General features: G+C 50.6%; 1 protein-coding gene across 1 annotated transcript in view; it reads left to right on the top strand.

The window, feature by feature from the left end:
- LOC129847340 (CUB and sushi domain-containing protein 2-like) overlaps positions 1–23,786 on the top strand; it is a 76,808-nt gene that overhangs the window by 27,842 nt on the left and 25,180 nt on the right. The window contains exons 7-10 of the mRNA XM_055915105.1: positions 987–1,056; positions 5,928–6,044; positions 7,067–7,276; positions 18,774–18,962. Coding sequence (XP_055771080.1) covers positions 987–1,056; positions 5,928–6,044; positions 7,067–7,276; positions 18,774–18,962 — 586 coding nt within the window. The remainder of the gene's footprint in view (positions 1–986; positions 1,057–5,927; positions 6,045–7,066; positions 7,277–18,773; positions 18,963–23,786) is intronic.

Below are 23,786 nucleotides of genomic sequence, written 5' to 3'. Positions count from 1 at the left end.
GGAGTGTAGGGAGAGGAGACTGTAGGGAGAGGAGACTGTAGTGAGAGGAGACAGTAGTGAGAGGAGACTGTAGGGAGAGGAGACTGTAGGGAGAGGAGACTGTAGGGAGAGAAGACTGTAGGGAGAGAAGACTGTAGGGAGAGGGGAGTGTAGGGAGAGGGGAGTGTAGGGAGAGGGGAGTGTAGGGAGAGAAGACTGTAGGGAGGGTGGAGTGTAGGGAGAAGAGACTGTAGGGAGAGGAGACTGTAGGGAGAGGAGACTGTAGGGAGAGGGGAGTGTAGGGAGAGAAGACTGTAGGGAGAGGGGAGTGTAGGGAGAGGAGACTGTAGGGAGAGGAGACTGTAGGGAGAGGGGAGTGTAGGGAGAGAAGACTGTAGGGAGAGGGGAGTGTAGGGAGAGGGGAGTGTAGGGAGAGAAGACTGTAGGGAGAGGGGAGTGTAGGGAGAGGGGAGTGTAGGGAGAGGGGAGTGTAGGGAGAGGGGAGTGTAGGGAGAGGGGAGTGTAGGGAGAGGGGAGTGTAGGGAGAGGGGAGTGTAGGGAGAGAAGACTGTAGGGAGGGTGGAGTGTAGGGAGAAGAGACTGTAGGGAGAGGGGAGTGTAGGGAGAGGATGGGAGAGAAGACCGTAGGGAGAGAATATAGGAGAGGAGACTGTAGGGAGAGGAGTCTGTAGGGAGAGGAGACTGTAGGGAGAGGAGATTGTAGGGAGAGGGAAGTGTAGGGAGAGGGGAGTGTAGGGAGAGGAGAGGAGAGAAGACTGTAGGGAGAGGAGGCTGTAAGGAGAGAAGGGATTTGTGTCAAAGCATTTTGTGACAGTAAAGTGACAATGGAAAGAGGCTAATGCATCGATTAGGTGTTCTCTTATGTCTGAGTGTGTGTGTGTGTGTGTGTGTGTGTGTGTGTGTGTGTGTGTGTGTGTGTGTGTGTGTGTGTGTGTGTGTGTGTGTGTGTGTGTGTGTGTGTGTGTGTGTGTGTGTTATTTTCCTAGGGAAACTCTCACATCTCCTGCATGCCAGGGACCGTCAGGCGATGGAACTACCCACCTCCTCTCTGCATCGGTAAAAAACCTTTTCACTTTCCATACTTCTCTTTTCCTCTCTACTCTTCGGTCATTTACATTCAATTTCAAATCAAGGGGCTTTATTGGCATTGGAAACATAAGTAACTTTGCCAAAGCAAATGACTTTGATAAAATAAACAATTAAAAATGAATAGTAAACATTACACTCACAGAAGTTCTAAAGGAATAAAGACATTACAAATGTCATATGTATATATACAGGGTTGTAATGATGTACAAATAGTTACAGTACAAAAGGTAAAATAAATAAGCATAAATATGGGTTGTATTTACAATGGTGTTTGTTCTTCACTGGTTGACCTTTTCTTGTGGCAACAGGTCACACATCTTGCTGCTGTGATGAAATACTGTGGTATTTCACCCAATAGATATGGGAGTTTATCAAAATGGGGTTTGTTTTCGAAATATGTGTCTATAATATGGTCATACATTTGTCAGGAGGTTAGGAAGTGCAGCTCAGTTTCCACCTCATTTTGTGGGCAGTGTGCACATAGCCTGTCTTCCCTTGAGAGCCAGGTCTGCCTACGGCGACCTTTCTCAATAGCAAGGCTATGCTCACTGAGTCTGTACATAGTCAAAGCTTTCCTTTAGTTTGGGTCAGTCACAGTGGTCAGGTATTCTTCCACTGTGTACTCTCTGTTTAGGGCCAAATAGCATTCTAGTTTGCTCTGTTTTTTTGTTAATTCTTTCCAATGTGTCAAGTAATTATCTTTTTGTTTTCTCATGATTTGGTTGGGTCTAATTGTGCTGTTGTCCTGGGGCTCTGTGGGGTGTGTTTGTGTTTGTGAACAGAGCCCTAGGACCAGCTTGCTTAGGGGACTCTTCTCCAGGATCATCTCTCTGTAGGTGATGGCTTTGTTATGGAAGGTTTGGGAATCGCTTCCTTTTAGGTGGTTGTAGAATTTAACGGCTCTTTTCTGGATTTTGATCATTAGTGGGTATCAGCCTAATTCTGCTCTGCATGCATTATTTGGTGTTCTACGTTGTACACTGAGGATATTTTTGCAGAATTCTGCATGCAGAGTCTCAATTTGGTGTTTGTCCCATTTTGTGAAATCTTGGTTGGTGAGCGGACCCCAGAGCTCACAACCATAAAGGGCAATGGGTTCTATAACTGATTCAAGTATTTTTAGCCAGATCCTATTTGGGATGTCAAATGTTATGTTCCTTTTGATGGCATAGAAGGCCCTTCTAGCCTTTTCTCTCAGAGCGTTCACAGCTTTGTGGAAGTTACCTGTGGCGCTGATGTTTAGGCCAAGGTATGTATCGTTTTTTGTGTGCTCCAGGGCAACGGTGTCTAGATGGAATTTGTATTTGTGGTCCTGGGAACTGGACCTTTTTTTGGAACACCATTATTTTTGTCTTACTGAGATTTACTGTCAGGGCCAAGGTCTGGTAGAATCCGTGCAGAAGATATAGGTGCTGCTGTAGGCCCTCCTTGGTTGGTGACAGAAGCACCAGATCATCAGCAAACAGTAGACATTTGATTTCAGAGTCCAGTAGACATTTGACTTCTTATTCTAGTAGGGTGAGGCCGGATGCTGCAGACAGTTCTAGTGCCCTCGCCAATTCATTGGTAGACTACATGGCCAAAGGTATAAAGACATCCCTTCAAATTAGTGGATTCAGCTTTTTCAGTCACACCCACTGCTGACAGGTGCATACAATTGAGCACACATCCATGCAATCTCTATAGACAAACATTGGCAGTAGAACGGCCTTACTGGAGAGCTCAGTTACTTTCAATGTGGTATCGTCACAGGATGCCACATTTCCCAAAAGTCAGTTCGTCAAATTTCTGCCCTGCTAAACTAAGCTGCCCCAGTAAGTGCTGTTATTGTAAAGTGGGTCATTTCTAAGAGCCACAACGGTTCAGCCGTGAAGTTTTAGGTAACACAAAAGCTCACAGAATGGGACCGCCGAGTGCTGAAGTGCATAGCAGGTAAAAATTGCCTGTCCTCGGTTGCAACAGTCACTACCGAGTTCCAAACTGCCTCTGGAAGCAACGTCATCACAAGAACTGTTCTTCGGGAGCTTCATGAAACGGGTTTCCATGGCAGAGCAGCCGCATACAAGCCTTAGATCACCATGCGCAATGCCAAGCGTCGGCTGGAGGGTGTGAAGCTCACTGCCACTGGACTCAGGAGAAGTGGAAACACGTTCTCTGGAGTGATGAATCACGTTTCACCATATGGCAGTCCGATGGAGGAATCTGGGTTTGGAGGACGCAGGGTAAAACGCTACCTGTCCGAATGCATAGTGCCAACGGTAGTTATTGGGGTCAAATTTGTCTCCAATTTTGTGGATTGGGGTGATCAGTCCTTGGTTCCAGATATTGGAGAAGATGTCAGAGCTGAGGATGATGTTAAAGAGTTTAAATGGAGTTTGCGGTCTGTATATTTTAGTATTTAATTTAGGATACCATCAACACCACAGGCCTTTTGGGTTGGAGGGTTTGTATTTTGTCCTGTAGTTCATTCAATGTAATTGGATAATCCAGTGGGTTCTGGTAGTCTTTAATAGTTGATTCTAAGATGTGTATTTGATCATGTTTATGTTTTTGCTGTTTATTCTTTTTTAAAGAGCCCAAAAGATTGGATAAGTTGTTTACCCATACATCTCCATTTTGGATAGATAATTCTTCATGTTTGTTTAGTGTTTTCCAATTTTCCCAGAAGTCGTTAGATTCTATGGATTCTTCAATTACCTTGAGCTGATTTCTGACGTTCCTTCTTTTTCCGTGGTGTATTTCTGTATTGTTTCAGTGGTTCACATTCAGTGAAGGCGTAGACTCAGGTTTTCCGGGTCTCTATGTTTTTGGTTGGACAGGTTTCTCAATTTATTTTCTTAGGTTTTCGCATTTTTGATCAAACCATTTGTCATTGTTGTTCATTTTCGTAGGTTGTATGCTTGACATGTTTAGATTTGATAAGGAAGCTGAGAGGTTTAATATACTGTTTAGGTTTTTTACTGCCATGTTTACACCTTCACTATTACAGTGAAACCTTTTGTCCAGGAAGTTGTCTAAAGGGGATTGAATTTGTTGTTGCCTAATTGTTTTTGATAAGTTTCCACACTACTTTCCTTCCATCTATAGCATTTCTTAATATTACTCAGTTCCTTTGGCTTTGATGCCTCATGATTGAGTGTTGCTCTGTTCAGGTAGACTGTGATTTTGCTGTGATCTGATAAGGGTGTCAGCGGGCTGACTGTGAACGCTCTGAGAGACTCTGGGTTGAGGTCAGTGATAAAGTAGTCTACAGTGCTACTGCCAAGAGATGAGCTGTAGGTGTACCTACCATAGGAGTCCCCTCAAAGCCTACCATTGTCTATGTACATACCCATCGTTCGACAGAGCTGCAGGAGTTGTGACCCATTTTGTTGGTTATGCTGTCGTAGTTGTGTCTAGGGGGGCATATGGGGGAGGGAATGCTGTCACCTCCAGGCAGGTGTTTGTCCCCCTGGGTGCTGAGGGTGTCAGGTTCTTGTACAGTTCTGGCATTTAGGTCTCCACAGACTAATACATGTCCCTGGGGCCTGAAAATGGTTGATCTCCCCCTCCAGGATGGAGAAGCTGTCTTCATTTAAAGTATGGGGAATCTAGTGTGGGGATATAGGAAGCACACAGGATGGAGAAGCTGTCATCGTTAAAGTATGGGGATTCTAGTGGGGGGATATAGGAACCACACATGAGGACATTTTACTCTGTTGAGATCATTTCCTTTGTAATTTCTAGCCAGATGTAAAATGTTCCTGTTTCGACTAACTTAATAGAGAGGGTTTGGTCTGCTCGATACCATATTGGCATACCCCCTGAGTCCCTTCCTTGTTTCACACCTGGTAGTTTGGTGGATGGGACTACCAGCTCGCTGTAGGGCAGCTCTCTCCTCTCTTCTCTCTCTCTCCTCTCTTCTCTCTTCTGTCTCTCTCTCTCTCTCTTCTCTCTCTCTCTTCTCTCTTCTCTCTCTCTCTCTTCTCTCTCTCTCTTCTCTCTTCTCTCTCTCTCTCTCCTCTCCTCTCCTCTCTTCTCTTCTCTTCTCCTCTTTCTTCTCTCTCTCTCTCTCTCTCTCTCTCTCTCTCTCTCTCTCTCTCTCTCTCTCCTCTCACTCACTTTGACTTGTTTACGTTCTCTAACCTTTCGTCTTTTCATCTTTCATTATCTCTCCCTCTCCCCTCTCTCTCCCGCTTGCCATCTTCCTCTCCCCTCTCTTCCTCTATCCATATCCCTCTATCCATATCTCCCTCTCTCTCATGCTCTCGTATTCCCTTTAAGCCCTGTTTCTTTGCTTCAATCAAAGTGACATTTGAATCAATCAGTGGTTTAAGCTCAAAGAACGCTGTGATGGAGAGAGGGAGTAGAGACTCAAGAGAGCAGAGTAGGGAGAGGGTAAAGAGATGTTTCTCATCCCTCTGATATGGGAATTGGACATTGTAGGTGCTTGAGAGACCTTTGATGGTTTAGAGAGCTGTATTGTAGGGTATTTAGGTGCTTGAGAGACCTTTGATGGTTTAGAGAGTGGAATTAACCTATTTCATCAATATACTTGCTCCTGCGGTGTCAATTTATTGAACGCAAAAAAGCATACATTTTTTGTGGTGTGTGTTTTTCATGATAAAAAGTACTATATTTTCCAGGCCAGGTACTAGCAGTAGCTCTCTACATGTAAAACGAATAATTCATATGAACAAAGATTCTGTCGGTCAGGAGTTGCCATGATTATAGCTTGCCATGCCGTAGATGGTAATTATTACGAATAAGCACCACTCTTTTTGGTTGTAATGGTTTATCCCAAATACATTGACCCCCCCCCCCCCCCCCACCCCTCTCCCTTATCTCTCTCGGTCCAGCCCAATGTGGAGGAATCCAGGGGGAGATGGAAGGCATGATCCTTAGCCCTGGTTTCCCTGGCAACTACCCTAGCAACAGTGACTGTACCTGGAGAATCTACCTGGCTGTGGGATACGGTGAGAGAGAGCCCCCTTCACTAAGATGCCGTGATTGTTGTACTGTATTCCACAATACCAGAGGAACCGCAATAGAACAAGAGAAATTAGAACGACAACTGATGTTAGTCTCTGGTTACCTGTCGCTGTCTCTAACCCTTACCTGTGTTCCTGAGGTTACCTGTCTCTGTCTCTAACATTTACCTGTGTTCCTGAGGTTACCTGTCTCTGTCTCTAACATTTACCTGTGTTCCTGAGGTTACCTGTCTCTGTCTCTAACCCTTACCTGTGTTCCTGAGGTTACCTGTCTCTGTCTCTAACATTTACCTGTGTTCCTGAGGTTACCTGTCTCTGTCTCTAACATTTACCTGTGTTCCTGAGGTTACCTGTCGCTGCCTCTAACATTTACCTGTGTTCCTGAGGTTACCTGTCTCTGTCTCTAACATTTACCTGTGTTCCTGAGGTTACCTGTCTCTGTCTCTAACATTTACCTGTGTTCCTGAGGTTACCTGTCGCTGCCTCTAACATTTACCTGTGTTCCTGAGGTTACCTGTCGCTGCCTCTAACATTTACCTGTGTTCCTGAGGTTACCTGTTTCTGTCTCTAACCCTTACCTGTGTTCCTGAGGTTACCTGTCTCTGTCTCTAACATTTACCTGTGTTCCTGAGGTTACCTGTTTCTGTCTCTAACCCTTACCTGTGTTCCTGAGGTTACCTGTTTCTGTCTCTAACCCTTACCTGTGTTCCTGAGGTTACCTGTTTCTGTCTCTAACCCTTACCTGTGTTCCTGAGGTTACCTGTCTCTGTCTCTAACCCTTACCTGTGTTCCTGAGGTTACCTGTCTCTGTCTCTAACCCTTACCCGTGTTCCTGAGGTTACCTGTTTCTGTCTCTAACATTTACCTGTGTTCCTGAGGTTACCTGTCTCTGTCTCTAACATTTACCTGTGTTCCTGAGGTTACCTGTCTCTGTCTCTAACATTTACCTGTGTTCCTGAGGTTACCTGTTTCTGTCTCTAACATTTACCTGTGTTCCTTCACCCCAGGAGCCCACGTCCAGTTCTTAAACTTCTCCACCGAGGCCAACCATGACTTCCTGGAGATTCGGAACGGCCCCCTGGATACCAGCACAGTGATTGGTCGATTTAGTGGACAGGATGTCCCGCCCTCCCTGCTCACCACCTCCCACGAGACTACCGTGTATTTCCATAGCGACCACTCCCAGAACAGGCCAGGATTCAGGTTTGAGTACCAGGGTAAGAGACTCAGGACATGGCTTCAGGTTTGAGTACCAGGGTCAGAGACTCAGGACATGGTTTGAGTACCAGGGTAAGAGACTCACGCCAGGCTTCAGGTTTGAGTACCAGGGTAAGAGACTCACGCCAGGCTTCAGGTTTGAGTACCAGGGTAAGAGACTCAGGACATGGTTTGAGTACCAGGGTCAGAGACTCAGGACATGGTTTGAGTACCAGGGTAAGAGACTCAGGACAGGCTTCAGGTTTGAGTACCAGGGTAAGAGACTCAGGACATGGCTTCAGGTTTGAGTACCAGGGTACGAGACTCAGGCCAGGCTTCAGGTTTGAGTACCAGGGTAAGAGACTCAGGACATGGCTTCAGGTTTGAGTACCAGGGTAAGAGACTCAGGCTAGGCTTCAGGTTTGAGTACCAGGGTAAGAGACTCAGGCCAGGCTTCAGGTTTGAGTACCAGGGTAAGAGACTCAGGCCAGGCTTCAGGTTTGAGTACCAGGGTCAGAGACTCAGGCTAGGCTTCAGGTTTGAGTACCAGGGTCAGAGACTCAGGCTAGGCTTCAGGTTTGAGTACCAGGGTCAGAGACTCAGGCCAGGCTTCAGGTTTGAGTACCAGGGTAAGAGACTCAGGCTAGGCTTCAGGTTTGAGTACCAGGGTAAGAGACTCAGGACAGGCTTCAGGTTTGAGTACCAGGGTCAGAGACTCAGGCCAGGCTTCAGGTTTGAGTACCAGGGTCAGAGACTCAGGCTAGGTTTCAGGTTTGAGTACCAGAGTCAGAGACTCAGGCTAGGTTTCAGGTTTGAGTACCAGGGTAAGAGACTCAGGCCAGGCTTCAGGTTTGAGTACCAGGGTAAGAGACTCAGGACATGGTTTGAGTACCAGGGTAAGACACTCAGGACATGGTTTGAGTACCAGGGTAAGAGACTCAGGCTAGGCTTCAGGTTTGAGTACCAGGGTAAGAGACTCAGGCTAGGCTTCAGGTTTGAGTACCAGGGTAAGAGACTCAGGACATGGCTTCAGGTTTGAGTACCAAGGTAAGAGACTCAGGCTAGGCTTCAGGTTTGAGTACCAGGGTAAGAGACTCAGGCTAGGCTTCAGGTTTGAGTACCAGGGTCAGAGACTCAGGCTAGGCTTCAGGTTTGAGTACCAGGGTAAGAGACTCAGGCTAGGCTTCAGGTTTGAGTACCAGGGTAAGAGACTGAGGCCAGGCTTCAGGTTTGAGTACCAGGGTAAGAGACTCAGGCCAGGCTTCAGGTTTGAGTACCAGGGTCAGAGACTCAGGCTAGGCTTCAGGTTTGAGTACCAGGGTCAGAGACTCAGGCTAGGCTTCAGGTTTGAGTACCAGGGTCAGAGACTCAGGCCAGGCTTCAGGTTTGAGTACCAGGGAAAGAGACTCAGGCTAGGCTTCAGGTTTGAGTACCAGGGTAAGAGACTCAGGACAGGCTTCAGGTTTGAGTACCAGGGTCAGAGACTCAGGCCAGGCTTCAGGTTTGAGTACCAGGGTCAGAGACTCAGGCTAGGTTTCAGGTTTGAGTACCAGGGTCAGAGACTCAGGCTAGGTTTCAGGTTTGAGTACCAGGGTAAGAGACTCAGGACATGGCTTCAGGTTTGAGTACCAGGGTCAGAGACTCAGGCCAGGCTTCAGGTTTGAGTACCAGGGTCAGAGACTCAGGCTAGGTTTCAGGTTTGAGTGCCAGGGTAAGAGACTCAGGCCAGGCTTCAGGTTTGAGTACCAGGGTCAGAGACTCAGGCCAGGCTTCAGGTTTGAGTACCAGGGTCAGAGACTCAGGCTAGGCTTCAGGTTTGAGTACCAGGGTAAGAGACTCAGGCTAGGCTTCAGGTTTGAGTACCAGGGTAAGAGACTCAGGCCAGGCTTCAGGTTTGAGTACCAGGGTGAGAGACTCAGGCTAGGCTTCAGGTTTGAGTACCAGGGTGAGAGACTCAGGCTAGGCTTCAGGTTTGAGTACCAGGGTAAGAGACTCAGGCTAGGTTTCAGGTTTGAGTACCAGGGTCAGAGACTCAGGCTAGGTTTCAGGTTTGAGTACCAGGGTCAGAGACTCAGGCCAGGCTTCAGGTTTGAGTACCAGGGTCAGAGACTCAGACTAGGCTTCAGGTTTGAGTACCAGGGTAAGAGACTCAGGCTAGGCTTCAGGTTTGAGTACCAGGGTCAGAGACTCAGGCTAGGCTTCAGGTTTGAGTACCAGGGTCAGAGACTCAGGCCAGGCTTCAGGTTTGAGTACCAGGGTCAGAGACTCAGGCTAGGCTTCAGGTTTGAGTACCAGGGTCAGAGACTCAGGCCAGGCTTCAGGTTTGAGTACCAGGGTAAGAGACTCAGGACATGGTTTGAGTACCAGGGTAAGACACTCAGGACATGGTTTGAGTACCAGGGTAAGAGACTCAGGCTAGGCTTCAGGTTTGAGTACCAGGGTAAGAGACTCAGGCTAGGCTTCAGGTTTGAGTACCAGGGTAAGAGACTCAGGACATGGCTTCAGGTTTGAGTACCAAGGTAAGAGACTCAGGCTAGGCTTCAGGTTTGAGTACCAGGGTAAGATACTCAGGCTAGGCTTCAGGTTTGAGTACCAGGGTAAGAGACTCAGGCTAGGCTTCAGGTTTGAGTACCAGGGTAAGAGACTCAGGCTAGGCTTCAGGTTTGAGTTCCAGGGTAAGAGACTCAGGCTAGGCTTCAGGTTTGTGTACCAGGGTCAGAGACTCAGGCCAGGCTTCAGGTTTGAGTACCAGGGTAAGAGACTCAGGACATGGCTTCAGGTTTGAGTACCAGGGTCAGAGACTCAGGCCAGGCTTCAGGTTTGAGTACCAGGGTAAGAGACTCCGGCCAGGCTTCAGGTTTGAGTACCAGGGTCAGAGACTCAGGCTAGGCTTCAGGTTTGAGTACCAGGGTAAGAGACTCAGGCCAGGCTTCAGGTTTGAGTACCAGGGTAAGAGACTCAGGCTAGGCTTCAGGTTTGAGTACCAGGGTAAGAGACTCAGGCTAGGCTTCAGGTTTGAGTACCAGGGTAAGAGACTCAGGCCAGGCTTCAGGTTTGAGTACCAGGGTCAGAGACTCAGGCCAGGCTTCAGGTTTGAGTACCAGGGTCAGAGACTCAGGACATGGTTTGAGTACCAGGGTAAGAGACTCAGGCTAGGCTTCAGGTTTGAGTACCAGGGTAAGAGACTCAGGCCAGGCTTCAGGTTTGAGTACCAGGGTAAGAGACTCAGTCCAGGCTTCAGGTTTGAGTACCAGGGTCAGAGACTCAGGCCAGGCTTCAGGTTTGAGTACCAGGGTAAGAGACTCAGGCTAGGCTTCAGGTTTGAGTACCAGGGTAAGAGACTCAGGCCAGGCTTCAGGTTTGAGTACCAGGGTAAGAGACTCACGCCAGGCTTCAGGTTTGAGTACCAGGGTCAGAGACTCAGGACATGGTTTGAGTACCAGGGTCAGAGACTCAGGACATGGCTTCAGGTTTGAGTACCAGGGTCAGAGATTGATGAAGACACTGTAATGAAATGGATGCACATGCATTTCAGGTGGATTTTCAATAGAATAGACAGGTTCCCGTCTATATTTCTGAACTTAGACAGTGTCTGTTTTCCCCATCGTTTGGGATTGAGGCAACACTGCTCGGTCAAACACTGACGTCTGAAAACGTCTCACTAACTAAACTCGGAGTGAACTTTCCCTGTGAAACTACAGCAACATATCTCTCCACCCGTCTGACTCATTTTGTCCCTGGATATTGTTTTACTGACCAAATTCCTCCACAACGATGTCATCAGAGAATAAACAGTCAGCTAACTCGTAAAACGCAAAAAAAATAAATGATGAATCTTGATCCATGGATTTGTCTTTGTCGCGTTACATCAGTAGTATTTCACTGCTTACTGATCTTGGATGTAAACCTGTCATAGGCTGTGGTCTTAAAATACACGTAAAAGACACAACCTCGTCCACTTCACCCTCGCCTTATGCCCTTGGGGGAATCCCCGTCGCCATCTGGGTAGGGCTGTCCAAATGATTAGCCAAGCAAGGGATGTTTACAACGTAAGTCCCTCAGCCCTCGTTTTTAGTCGTTTTTGCGAGTGTTACAGTTATGTTCACTCCGGGGCCTGAAACTCAACATTATTCAATTCCTGAAGATTATACGTCCGCTAAGAAAAGTCAGCTAAAACTTATAAACAACATACATGGAGAAGTAAAAACTAATCCAAATAAGTTAGAAATTGTTCTACAAATGTCACATGACGACACAAACACGTCCCGCAAAAAGTATGTTTTTGTTTGATTATCTTTTGGAAATTGTAGAAATAGAACACAGTAACTCCTCCCTCCACCCCCAGTAACTCCTCCCTCCTGTCTCCACCCCCAGTAACTCCTCCCTCCTCCCCCAGTAACTCCTCCCTCCACCCCCAGTAACTCCTCCCTCCTCCCTCCACCCCCAGTAACTCCTCCCTCCTGTCTCCACCCCCAGTAACTCCTCCCTCCTGTCTCCAACCCCCAGTAACTCCTCCCTCCTGTCTCCACCCCCAGTAACCCCTCCCTCCTGTCTCCACCCCCAGTAACCCCTCCCTCCTGTCTCCACCCCCAGTAACCCCTCCCTCCTGTCTCCACCCCCAGTAACCCCTCCCTCCTGTCTCCACCCCCAGTAACCCCTCCCTCCTGTCTCCACCCCCAGTAACTCCTCCCTCCTGTCTCCACCCCCAGTAACTCCTCCCTCCACCCACAGTAACTCCTCCCTCCTGTCTCCACCCACAGTAACTCCTCCCTCCTGTCTCCACCCCCAGTAACTCCTCCCTCCTCCCCCAGTAACTCCTCCCTCCTGTCTCCACCCCCAGTAACTCCTCCCTCCTGTCTCCACCCCCAGTAACTCCTCCCTCCTGTCTCCACCCCCAGTAACTCCTCCCTCCTGTCTCCACCCCCAGTAACTCCTCCCTCCACCCCCAGTAACCCCTCCCTCCTGTCTCCAACCCCCAGTAACTCCTCCCTCCTCCCCCAGTAACTCCTCCCTCCTCCCCCAGTAACTCCTCCCTCCTCCCCCAGTAACCCCTCCCTCCTCCCTCCTCCCCCAGTAACTCCTCCCTCCTGTCTCCACCCCCAGTAACTCCTCCCTCCTGTCTCCACCCCCAGTAACTCCTCCCTCCACCCCCAGTAACCCCTCCCTCCTGTCTCCAACCCCCAGTAACTCCTCCCTCCTCCCCCAGTAACTCCTCCCTCCTCCCCCAGTAACTCCTCCCTCCTCCCCCAGTAACTCCTCCCTCCTGTCTCCACCCCCAGTAACCCCTCCCTCCTGTCTCCACCCCCAGTAACTCCTCCCTCCTGTCTCCACCCCCAGTAACCCCTCCCTCCTGTCTCCACCCCCAGTAACCCCTCCCTCCTGTCTCCACCCCCAGTAACTCCTCCCTCCTGTCTCCACCCCCAGTAACTCCTCCCTCCTGTCTCCACCCCCAGTAACCCCTCCCTCCTGTCTCCACCCCCAGTAACCCCTCCCTCCTGTCTCCACCCACAGAAACTCCTCCCTCCCTCCTGTCTCCACCCCCAGAAACCCCTCCCTCCTGTCTCCACCCCCAGTAACCCCTCCCTCCTGTATCCACCCCCAGTAACTCCTCCCTCCTGTCTCCACCCCCAGTAACCCCTCCCTCCTGTCTCCACCCCCAGTAACCCCTCCCTCCTGTATCCACCCCCAGTAACTCCTCCCTCCTGTCTCCACCCCCAGTAACCCCTCCCTCCTGTCTCCACCCCCAGTAACTCCTCCCTCCTGTCTCCACCCCCAGTAACTCCTCCCTCCTGTCTCCACCCCCAGTAACCCCTCCCTCCTGTCTCCACCCCCAGTAACCCCTCCCTCCTGTCTCCACCCCCAGAAACTCCTCCCTCCCTCCTGTCTCCACCCCCAGAAACCCCTCCCTCCTGTCTCCACCCCCAGTAACCCCTCCCTCCTGTATCCACCCCCAGTAACTCCTCCCTCCTGTCTCCACCCCCAGTAACCCCTCCCTCCTGTCTCCACCCCCAGTAACCCCTCCCTCCTGTCTCCACCCACAGTAACTCCTCCCTCCTGTCTCCTCCCCCAGTAACCCCTCCCTCCTGTCTCCACCCCCAGTAACTCCTCCCTCCTGTCTCCACCCACAGTAACTCCTCCCTCCTGTATCCACCCCCAGTAACTCCTCCCTCCTGTCTCCACCCCCAGTAACTCCTCCCTCCTGTCTCCACCCCCAGTAACTCCTCCCTCCCTCCTGTCTCCTCCCCCAGTAACCCCTCCCTCCTGTCTCCACCCCCTGTAACTCCTCCCTCCTGTCTCCACCCCCAGTAACTCCTCCCTCCTCCCCCTGTAACTCCTCCCTCCTGTCTCCACCCCCAGTAACTCCTCCCTCCTGTCTCCACCCCCAGTAACTCCTCCCTCCTGTCTCCACCCCCAGTAACCCCTCCCTCCTGTCTCCACCCCCAGTAACCCCTCCCTCCTGTCTCCACCCCCAGTAACTCCTCCCTCCTGTCTCCACCCCCAGTAACTCCTCCCTCCTGTCTCCACCCCCAGTAACCCCTCCCTCCTGTCTCCACCCCCAGTAACTCCTCCCTCCTGTCTCCACCCCCAGTAACTCCTCCCTCCCTCCTGTCTCCACCCCCAGTAACCCCTCCCTCCTGTCTCCACCCCCAGTAACTCCTCCCTCCCTCCTGTCTCCACCCCCAGAAACCCCTCCCTCCTGTCTCCACCCCCAGTAACTCCTCCCTCCTGTCTCCACCCCCAGTAACTCCTCCCTCCTGTCTCCACCCCCAGTAACCCCTCCCTCCTGTCTCCACCCCCAGTAACTCCTCCCTCCTGTCTCCACCCCCAGTAACTCCTCCCTCCCTCCTGTCTCCACCCCCAAAAACTCCTCCCTCCTGTCTCCACCCCCAGTAACCCCTCCCTCCTGTCTCCACCCCCAGTAACTCCTCCCTCCTGTCTCCACCCCCAGTAACTCCTCCCTCCCTCCTGTCTCCTCCCCCAGTAACCCCTCCCTCCTGTCTCCACCCCCAGTAACTCCTCCCTCCTGTCTCCACCCCCAGTAACTCCTCCCTCCTCCCCCTGTAACTCCTCCCTCCTGTCTCCACCCCCAGTAACTCCTCCCTCCTGTCTCCACCCCCAGTAACTCCTCCCTCCTGTCTCCACCCCCAGTAACCCCTCCCTCCTGTCTCCACCCCCAGTAACTCCTCCCTCCTGTCTCCACCCCCAGTAACCCCTCCCTCCTGTCTCCACCCCCAGTAACTCCTCCCTCCTGTCTCCACCCCCAGTAACTCCTCCCTCCCTCCTGTCTCCACCCCCAGAAACCCCTCCCTCCTGTCTCCACCCCCAGTAACTCCTCCCTCCTGTCTCCACCCCCAGTAACCCCTCCCTCCTGTCTCCACCCCCAGTAACCCCTCCCTCCTGTCTCCACCCCCAGTAACTCCTCCCTCCCGTCTCCACCCCCAGTAACTCCTCCCTCCCTCCTGTCTCCACCCCCAAAAACTCCTCCCTCCTGTCTCCACCCCCAGTAACTCCTCCCTCCTGTCTCCACCCCCAGTAACTCCTCCCTCCCTCCTGTCTCCTCCCCCAGTAACCCCTCCCTCCTGTCTCCACCCCCAGTAACTCCTCCCTCCTGTCTCCACCCCCAGTAACTCCTCCCTCCTCCCCCTGTAACTCCTCCCTCCTGTCTCCACCCCCAGTAACTCCTCCCTCCTGTCTCCACCCCCAGTAACTCCTCCCTCCTGTCTCCACCCCCAGTAACCCCTCCCTCCTGTCTCCACCCCCAGTAACCCCTCCCTCCTGTCTCCACCCCCAGTAACTCCTCCCTCCTGTCTCCACCCCCAGTAACTCCTCCCTCCTGTCTCCACCCCCAGTAACCCCTCCCTCCTGTCTCCACCCCCAGTAACTCCTCCCTCCTGTCTCCACCCCCAGTAACTCCTCCCTCCCTCCTGTCTCCACCCCCAGTAACCCCTCCCTCCTGTCTCCACCCCCAGTAACTCCTCCCTCCCTCCTGTCTCCACCCCCAGAAACCCCTCCCTCCTGTCTCCACCCCCAGTAACTCCTCCCTCCTGTCTCCACCCCCAGTAACTCCTCCCTCCTGTCTCCACCCCCAGTAACTCCTCCCTCCTGTATCCACCCCCAGTAACTCCTCCCTCCTGTCTCCACCCCCAGTAACTCCTCCCTCCTGTCTCCACCCCCAGTAACTCCTCCCTCCTGTCTCCACCCACAGTAACTCCTCCCTCCTGTCTCCACCCCCAGTAACTCCTCCCTCCTGTCTCCACCCCCAGTAACCCCTCCCTCCTGTCTCCACCCCCAGTAACTCCTCCCTCCTGTCTCCACCCCCAGTAACCCCTCCCTCCTGTCTCCACCCCCAGTAACTCCTCCCTCCTGTCTCCACCCCCAGTAACTCCTCCCTCCTGTCTCCACCCCCAGTAACCCCTCCCTCCTGTCTCCACCCCCAGTAACTCCTCCCTCCTGTCTCCACCCCCAGTAACTCCTCCCTCCTGTCTCCACCCACAGTAACTCCTCCCTCCTGTCTCCACCCCCAGTAACTCCACCCTCCTGTCTCCACCCCCAGTAACCCCTCCCTCCTGTCTCCACCCCCAGTAACCCCTCCCTCCTGTCTCCACCCACAGTAACTCCTCCCTCCTGTCTCCACCCCCAGTAACTCCTCCCTCCTGTCTCCACCCCCAGTAACCCCTCCCTCCTGTCTCCACCCCCAGTAACCCCTCCCTCCTGTCTCCACCCCCAGTAACTCCTCCCTCCTGTCTCCACCCCCAGTAACTCCTCCCTCCTGTCTCCACCCACAGTAACTCCTCCCTCCTGTCTCCACCCACAGTAACTCCTCCCTCCTCCCTCCACCCCCAGAAACTCCTCCCTCTTGTCTCCACCCCCAGAAACTCCTCCCTCTTGTCTCCACCCCCAGAAACTCCTCCTTCCCTCCTGTCTCCACCCCCAGAAACTCCTCCCTCCCTCCTGTCTCCACCCCCAAAAACTCCTCCCTCCCTCCTGTCTCCACCCCCAGAAACCCCTCCCTCCTGTCTCCACCCCCTGTAACCCCTCCCTCCTGTCTCCACCCCCAAAAACTCCTCCCTCCCTCCTGTCTCCACCCCCAGAAACCCCTCCCTCCTGTATCCACCCCCAGTAACTCCTCCCTCCTGTCTCCACCCCCAGTAACCCCTCCCTCCTTTCTCCACCCCCAGTAACCCCTCCCTCCTGTCTCCACCCCCAGTAACGCCTCCCTCCTGTCTCCACCCCCAGTAACTCCTCCCTCCTGTCTCCACCCCCAGTAACTCCTCCCTCCTGTCTCCACCCCCAGTAACTCCTCCCTCCTGTCTCCACCCCCAGTAACTCCTCCCTCCTGTCTCCACCCCCAGTAACTCCTCCCTCCTGTCTCCACCCCCAGTAACTCCTCCCTCCTGTCTCCACCCACAGTAACTCCTCCCTCCTCCCTCCACCCCCAGAAACTCCTCCCTCTTGTCTCCACCCCCAGAAACTCCTCCCTCTTGTCTCCACCCCCAGAAACTCCTCCTTCCCTCCTGTCTCCACCCCCAGAAACTCCTCCCTCCCTCCTGTCTCCACCCCCAAAAACTCCTCCCTCCCTCCTGTCTCCACCCCCAGAAACCCCTCCCTCCTGTCTCCACCCCCTGTAACCCCTCCCTCCTGTCTCCACCCCCAAAAACTCCTCCCTCCCTCCTGTCTCCACCCCCAGAAACCCCTCCCTCCTGTCTCCACCCCCAGTAACCCCTCCCTCCTGTATCCACCCCCAGTAACTCCTCCCTCCTGTCTCCACCCCCAGTAACCCCTCCCTCCTGTCTCCACCCCCAGTAACCCCTCCCTCCTGTCTCCACCCCCAGTAACTCCTCCCTCCTGTCTCCACCCCCAGTAACTCCTCCCTCCTGTCTCCACCCACAGTAACTCCTCCCTCCTGTCTCCACCCCCAGGAAACAGAAAGGAAAACCTTTATCTGCTGAGCTACGGCACAAAGGTGTTTAACTTGATATTGTGATTCAGAGAATGAGCGGAAAATTGGAAGGTAACAACTATCTGGCCTCTCCAGAATGATGTGCACATTATCACCTACACAAAACATTATATTTAAAAATGCCCCCTTTTGCCTACTTATCTCTCGCAGCGACGGCTCCAGAAAAATCACTTTATTTAGTCGTCTTGCTTTTGTATCCAACGAGAAGTGAACAGTTTGACGACTGCATCAAACTCAGCTAAGTAGCTGAAGAACTCCAATTCGGCATATTCTTTCACCTTTACGATTGAAGAGAAACTGAGAGATGAAGGGAGAGAGGGAGGATGAAAGAGAGCAAGAGCGTGATAGAGGTAGAGAGAGTGGAAATTAAGCCATTTCACTCTGCTGCTTCAAATGTCTGGGTAGAATGTTCCGACGTCCTGATAAATTAGTTACAGCCTCACAGCGATGTGTTACTGGATCTGGGCTCGGGATTGCAGAGAAACCCAGCAGGGAGGAGGAAACTGCACACAGCTGGCGGTCATTCCGTGCCTACCCCACTGGTTGCCATTGGAGGCGGCCATTCCATGTCTACTACACTGTCCGCCAATGGAGGCAGCCATTCCGTGTCTATTGCACTGTCCGCCAATGGAGGCGGCCATTCCGTGTCTATTGCACTGTCCGCCAATGGAGGCGGCCATTCCGTGTCTACTACACTGTCCGCCAATGGAGGCGGCCATTCCGTGTCTACTACACTGTCCGCCAATGGAGGCGGCCATTCCGTGTCTATTGCACTGCCCGCCAATGGAGGCGGCCATTCCGTGTCTATTGCACTGTCCGCCAATGGAGGCGGCCATTCCGTGTCTACTACACTGTCCGCCAACGGAGGCGGCCATTCCGTGTCTACTACACTGTCCGCCAATGGAGGCGGCCATTCCGTGTCTACTACACTGTCCGCCAATGGAGGCGGCCATTCCGCGTCATTCTCAGTAAAAAAACATTGTCATGAACAAAATGTTTCCTTCTTTTGTCTATGTCTCTCTCACAACAGAATGCATTATACTCAGCTTCTTCCTGGTTCTGACGGTATCAAGATCACAGAATAAAACACTGCCAGACTGTAGTATAAAAAGTCTGCATAGATGTTATGTGTTATGCAGCTGTTCTTCTCCTGTTTGACTGCTCAGTTTCTGTCTCCCATCTCCATCCCTCTTCTCTCTGTCTCTCTCTCCCATTTCCATCCCTCCCTCTTCTCTCTGTCTCTCTCTCTCATCTCCATCCCTCCCTATTCCCTTTCTCTCATCTCCATCCCTCTTCTCTCTGTCTCTCTCTCTCTCATCTACATCCCCCCCTATTCCCTCTGTCTCTCTCCCATCTCTCTCTCTCTCTCCCATCTCTATTCCTCCCTGTTTCTTCTGTCTCTCTCTCCCATCTATATTCCTCCCTGTTCCCTCTGTTTCTCTCTCCCATCTCTATTCCTCCCTCTTCCCTCTGTTTCTCTCTCCCATCTCTATTCCTCCCTGTTCCCTCTGTCTCTCTCTCCCATCTCTATTCCTCCGTTCCTCCCTCCTCCCCAGCCTATGAGCTTAATGAGTGTCTGGACCCAGAGCCGTTCCGTTACGGTGTGGTGGTGGGGGCAGGCTACAACGTGGGCCAGTCCATTTCCTTCGAGTGCCTCCCCGGCTACCAGCTAATGGGACATTCCATCCTGACCTGCGAACACGGGACCACACGCAACTGGGACCGCCCCTTCCCTCGCTGTGAAGGTAACACACTACAGACTTTCATTCTGATTCGCTAGCACCACCCATAAATACACCTCATTGGTCCAATTACTTCCTGTACAACTTTGAAATGAACCACACTCCATTCCTGGACTTAAGAGCTCTTCGGTGGAATCAATACCAACGCCAAGGAGATAGGGAACAAGATGGAGAGAGGGAACGCCAAGGAGATAGGGAACAAGATGGAGAGAGGGAACGCCAAGGAGATAGGGAACAAGATGGAGAGAGGGAACACCAAGGAGATAGGGAACAAGATGGAGAGAGGGAACGCCAAGGAGATAGGGAACAAGATGGAGAAAGGGAACGCCAAGGAGATAGGGAACAAGATGGAGAGAGGAAGAGAGAGAGGGGATGGGAGAGAGAGTGAGAAGACAAGAAAGAGAGAGAGAAAGAGAGAGACGAGAAGAATAGAGAGATGGAGAGAGAGCGAGATAGAGAGCGAAAGGGGGATGGAGAGAGAGACAGAGAGATGGAGAGAGAGTGTGTGGCTGGACGGTAAAAGCTAACCAGAGAATAATGAGTCATTTGTGTGTGTGTGTGTGTGCCTGTGCTTCCACATCCAATCAAGCCAGGATACACCCGTCCCCAGCTCTCCTGTGAGGATCTCTGACTGTGAACGTAATTAAATTGGCTTTAATGTAGGGGATAGAAGAGCAGAGAGACAGAGAGAACTTCCACAAAGCTGCAAACGATCTGAGAGACAAGGCAAGAAGGTCATTCTATGCCATCAAAAGGAACGTAAAATTCGACATAGCAATTAGGATCTGGCAATTGCCCATCATGGTTGTGAGGTCTGGGGTCCGCTCATCAACCAAGTATTACACAAAATGGGACAAACACCAAATTGAGACTCGGCATGCAGAATTTAAAAAAAAAATATCCTCAGTGTACAACGTAGAACACCATATAATGCATGAAGAGCAGAATTTGGCCGATACCCGCTAATGATCAAAATACAGAAAAGAGCCATTTAATTCTACAAATTCAAATCCAAATTCAAGTATCCAATTTTAAGCACTTCAAAAACCAAGAGCTGAGCCCGGAAACAAGCAAACAAACAAGAAAAACGAAACAAAATCCCAAAACCGACTAAATTAATATCTGGCCCTAAACAGAGAATTCTAATTGACTGATTATCTCTATTCTGTCAGAGATACGTAGCAGAGACAGATCCTTACCAAGTACAGGCTGAGTGACCACCTGGCTGATTATCTCTGTCAGAGATACGTAGCAGAGACAGATCCTTACCAAGTACAGGCTGAGTGACCAACAGGCTGATTATCTCTACTCTGTCAGAGATACGAAGCAGAGACAGATCCTTACCAAGTACAGGCTGAGTGACCAACAGGCTGATTATCTCTATTCTGTCAGAGATACGAAGCAGAGACAGATCCTTACCAAGTACAGGCTGAGTGACCACCTGGCTGATTATCTCTGTCAGAGATACGTAGCAGAGACAGATCCTTACCAAGTACAGGCTGAGTGACCAACAGGCTGATTATCTCTGTCAGAGATACGTAGCAGAGACAGATCCTTACCAAGTACAGGCTGAGTGACCAACAGGCTGATTATCTCTACTCTGTCAGAGATACGAAGCAGAGACAGATCCTTACCAAGTACAGGCTGAGTGACCAACAGGCTGATTATCTCTACTCTGTCAGAGATACGAAGCAGAGACAGATCCTTACCAAGTACAGGCTGAGTGACCAACAGGCTGATTATCTCTACTCTGTCAGAGATACGAAGCAGAGACAGATCCTTACCAAGTACAGGCTGAGTGACCGTGGCTATCCTAAGTGGAGCATGTAATGTGGTCACTTCACCACACGGGGAGGTAGAAAACAGAGATGCACATTTTCTTCTCCAATAGATAAATTAATTGCAGAAATTAATAAATGTTTTCTAAATTGCATCTTATTAAGCCCAGAGGGGGAAAACAAACAAGAAAGACTCGTATTTGCAACCAAGTATTATCCTGTCACAGCCTGAACAACACTGAATAACAACATCTGCATAGTAAACACTAACTTACCGATTATTCTTATTCTAAATAGCACGGGTAGCAGGGTGATGGTAGTAGGGTGATGGTAGAGTTAGTTAGTGTCAGGGTGATGGTGATGGTAGTAGGTGATGGTAGTGTTAGTTAGTGTCAGGGTGATGGTAGTAGGTGATGGTAGTGTTAGTTAGTGTCAGGGTGATGGTAGAGTTAGTTAGTGTCAGGGTGATGGTAGTGTTAGTTAGTGTCAGGGTGATGGTGATGGTAGTGTTAGTTAGTGTCCGGGTGATGGTAGTAGGTGATGGTAGTGTTAGTTAGTGTCAGGGTGATGGTAGAGTTAGTTAGTGTCAGGGTGATGGTGATGGTAGTGTTAGTTAGTGTCAGGGTGATGGTAGTGTTAGTTAGTGTCAGGGTGATGGTAGAGTTAGTTAGTGTCAGGGTGATGGTAGAGTTAGTTAGTGTCAGGGTGATGGTGATGGTAGTGTTAGTTAGTGTCAGGGTGATGGTGATGGTAGTAGGTGATGGTAGAGTTAGTTAGTGTCAGGGTGATGGTGATGGTAGTGTTAGTTAGTGTCAGGGTGATGGTGATGGTAGTAGTCGATGGTAGTGTTAGTTAGTGTCAGGGTGATGGTAGTAGTTGATGGTAGTGTTAGTTAGTGTCAGGGTGATGGTAGAGTTAGTTAGTGTCAGGGTGATGGTAGTGTTAGTTAGTGTCAGGGTGATGGTAGTGTTAGTTAGTGTCAGGGTGATAGTGATGGTAGTGTTAGTTAGTGTCAGGGTGATGGTAGTAGGGTGATGGTAGAGTTAGTTAGTGTCAGGGTGATGGTGATGGTAGAGTTAGTTAGTGTCAGGGTGATGGTAGTGTTAGTTAGTGTCAGGGTGATGGTGATGGTAGTAGGTGATGGTAGTGTTAGTTAGTGTCAGGGTGATGGTGATGGTAGTAGTTGATGGTAGTGTTAGTTAGTGTCAGGGTGATGGTAGTGTTAGTTAGTGTCAGGGTGATGGTAGTGTTAGTTAGTGTCAGGGTGATGGTGATGGTAGAGTTAGTTAGTGTCAGGGTGATGGTGATGGTAGTGTTAGTTAGTGTCAGGGTGATGGTAGTGTTAGTTAGTGTCAGGGTGATGGTGATGGTAGTGTTAGTTAGTGTCAGGGTGATGGTAGTGTTAGTTAGTGTCAGGGTGATAGTGATGGTAGTGTTAGTTAGTGTCAGGGTGATGGTAGTGTTAGTTAGTGTCAGGGTGATGGTGATGGTAGTGTTAGTTAGTGTCAGGGTGATGGTAGTGTTAGTTAGTGTCAGGGTGATAGTGATGGTAGTGTTAGTTAGTGTCAGGGTGATGGTGATGGTAGTGTTAGTTAGTGTCAGGGTGATGGTAGTGTTAGTTAGTGTCAGGGTGATAGTGATGGTAGTGTTAGTTAGTGTCAGGGTGATAGTGATGGTAGTGTTAGTTAGTGTCAGGGTGATAGTGATGGTAGTGTTAGTTAGTGTCAGGGTGATAGTGATGGTAGTGTTAGTTAGTGTCAGGGTGATGGTGATGGTAGTGTTAGTTAGTGTCAGGGTGATGGTGATGGTAGTGTTAGTTAGTGTCAGGGTGATGGTGATGGTAGTGTTAGTTAGTGTCAGGGTGATGGTAGTGTTAGTTAGTGTCAGGGTGATGGTAGTGTTAGTTAGTGTCAGGGTGATGGTAGTGTTAGTTAGTGTCAGGGTGATGGTGATGGTAGTAGGGTGATGGTAGTGTTAGTTAGTGTCAGGGTGATGGTAGTGTTAGTTAGTGTCAGGGTGATGGTGATGGTAGTGTTAGTTAGTGTCAGGGTGATGGTAGTGTTAGTTAGTGTCAGGGTGATGGTAGTGTTAGTTAGTGTCAGGGTGATGGTGATGGTAGTGTTAGTTAGTGTCAGGGTGATGGTAGTGTTAGTTAGTGTCAGGGTGATGGTAGTGTTAGTTAGTGTCAGGGTGATGGTGATGGTAGTGTTAGTTAGTGTCAGGGTGATGGTGATGGTAGTGTTAGTTAGTGTCAGGGTGATGGTAGTGTTAGTTAGTGTCAGGGTGATGGTGATGGTAGTAGGTGATGGTAGTGTTAGTTAGTGTCAGGGTGATGGTAGTGTTAGTTAGTGTCAGGGTGATAGTGATGGTAGTGTTAGTTAGTGTCAGGGTGATGGTGATGGTAGTGTTAGTTAGTGTCAGGGTGATAGTGATGGTAGTGTTAGTTAGTGTCAGGGTGATGGTAGTGTTAGTTAGTGTCAGGGTGATGGTAGTGTTAGTTAGTGTCAGGGTGATGGTAGTGTTAGTTAGTGTCAGGGTGATAGTGATGGTAGTGTTAGTTAGTGTCAGGGTGATGGTAGTGTTAGTTAGTGTCAGGGTGATAGTGATGGTAGTGTTAGTTAGTGTCAGGGTGATGGTAGTGTTAGTTAGTGTCAGGGTGATGGTGATGGTAGAGTTAGTTAGTGTCAGGGTGATGGTAGTGTTAGTTAGTGTCAGGGTGATAGTGATGGTAGTGTTAGTTAGTGTCAGGGTGATGGTGATGGTAGTAGGTGATGGTAGTGTTAGTTAGTGTCAGGGTGATGGTGATGGTAGTAGGTGATGGTAGTGTTAGTTAGTGTCAGGGTGATGGTGATGGTAGTAGTTGATGGTAGTGTTAGTTAGTGTCAGGGTGATGGTAGAGTTAGTTAGTGTCAGGGTGATGGTGATGGTAGTGTTAGTTAGTGTCAGGGTGATGGTGATGGTAGTGTTAGTTAGTGTCAGGGTGATGGTAGTGTTAGTTAGTGTCAGGGTGATGGTAGTGTTAGTTAGTGTCAGGGTGATGGTGATGGTA

Source organism: Salvelinus fontinalis, unplaced genomic scaffold (genome assembly GCF_029448725.1).
Source record: "Salvelinus fontinalis isolate EN_2023a unplaced genomic scaffold, ASM2944872v1 scaffold_0785, whole genome shotgun sequence".
Lineage (NCBI taxonomy): Eukaryota > Metazoa > Chordata > Actinopteri > Salmoniformes > Salmonidae > Salvelinus > Salvelinus fontinalis.
The sequence above is the reverse complement of the archived record's forward strand: the minus strand, read 5'-3'. Positions and strand labels throughout refer to the sequence as shown.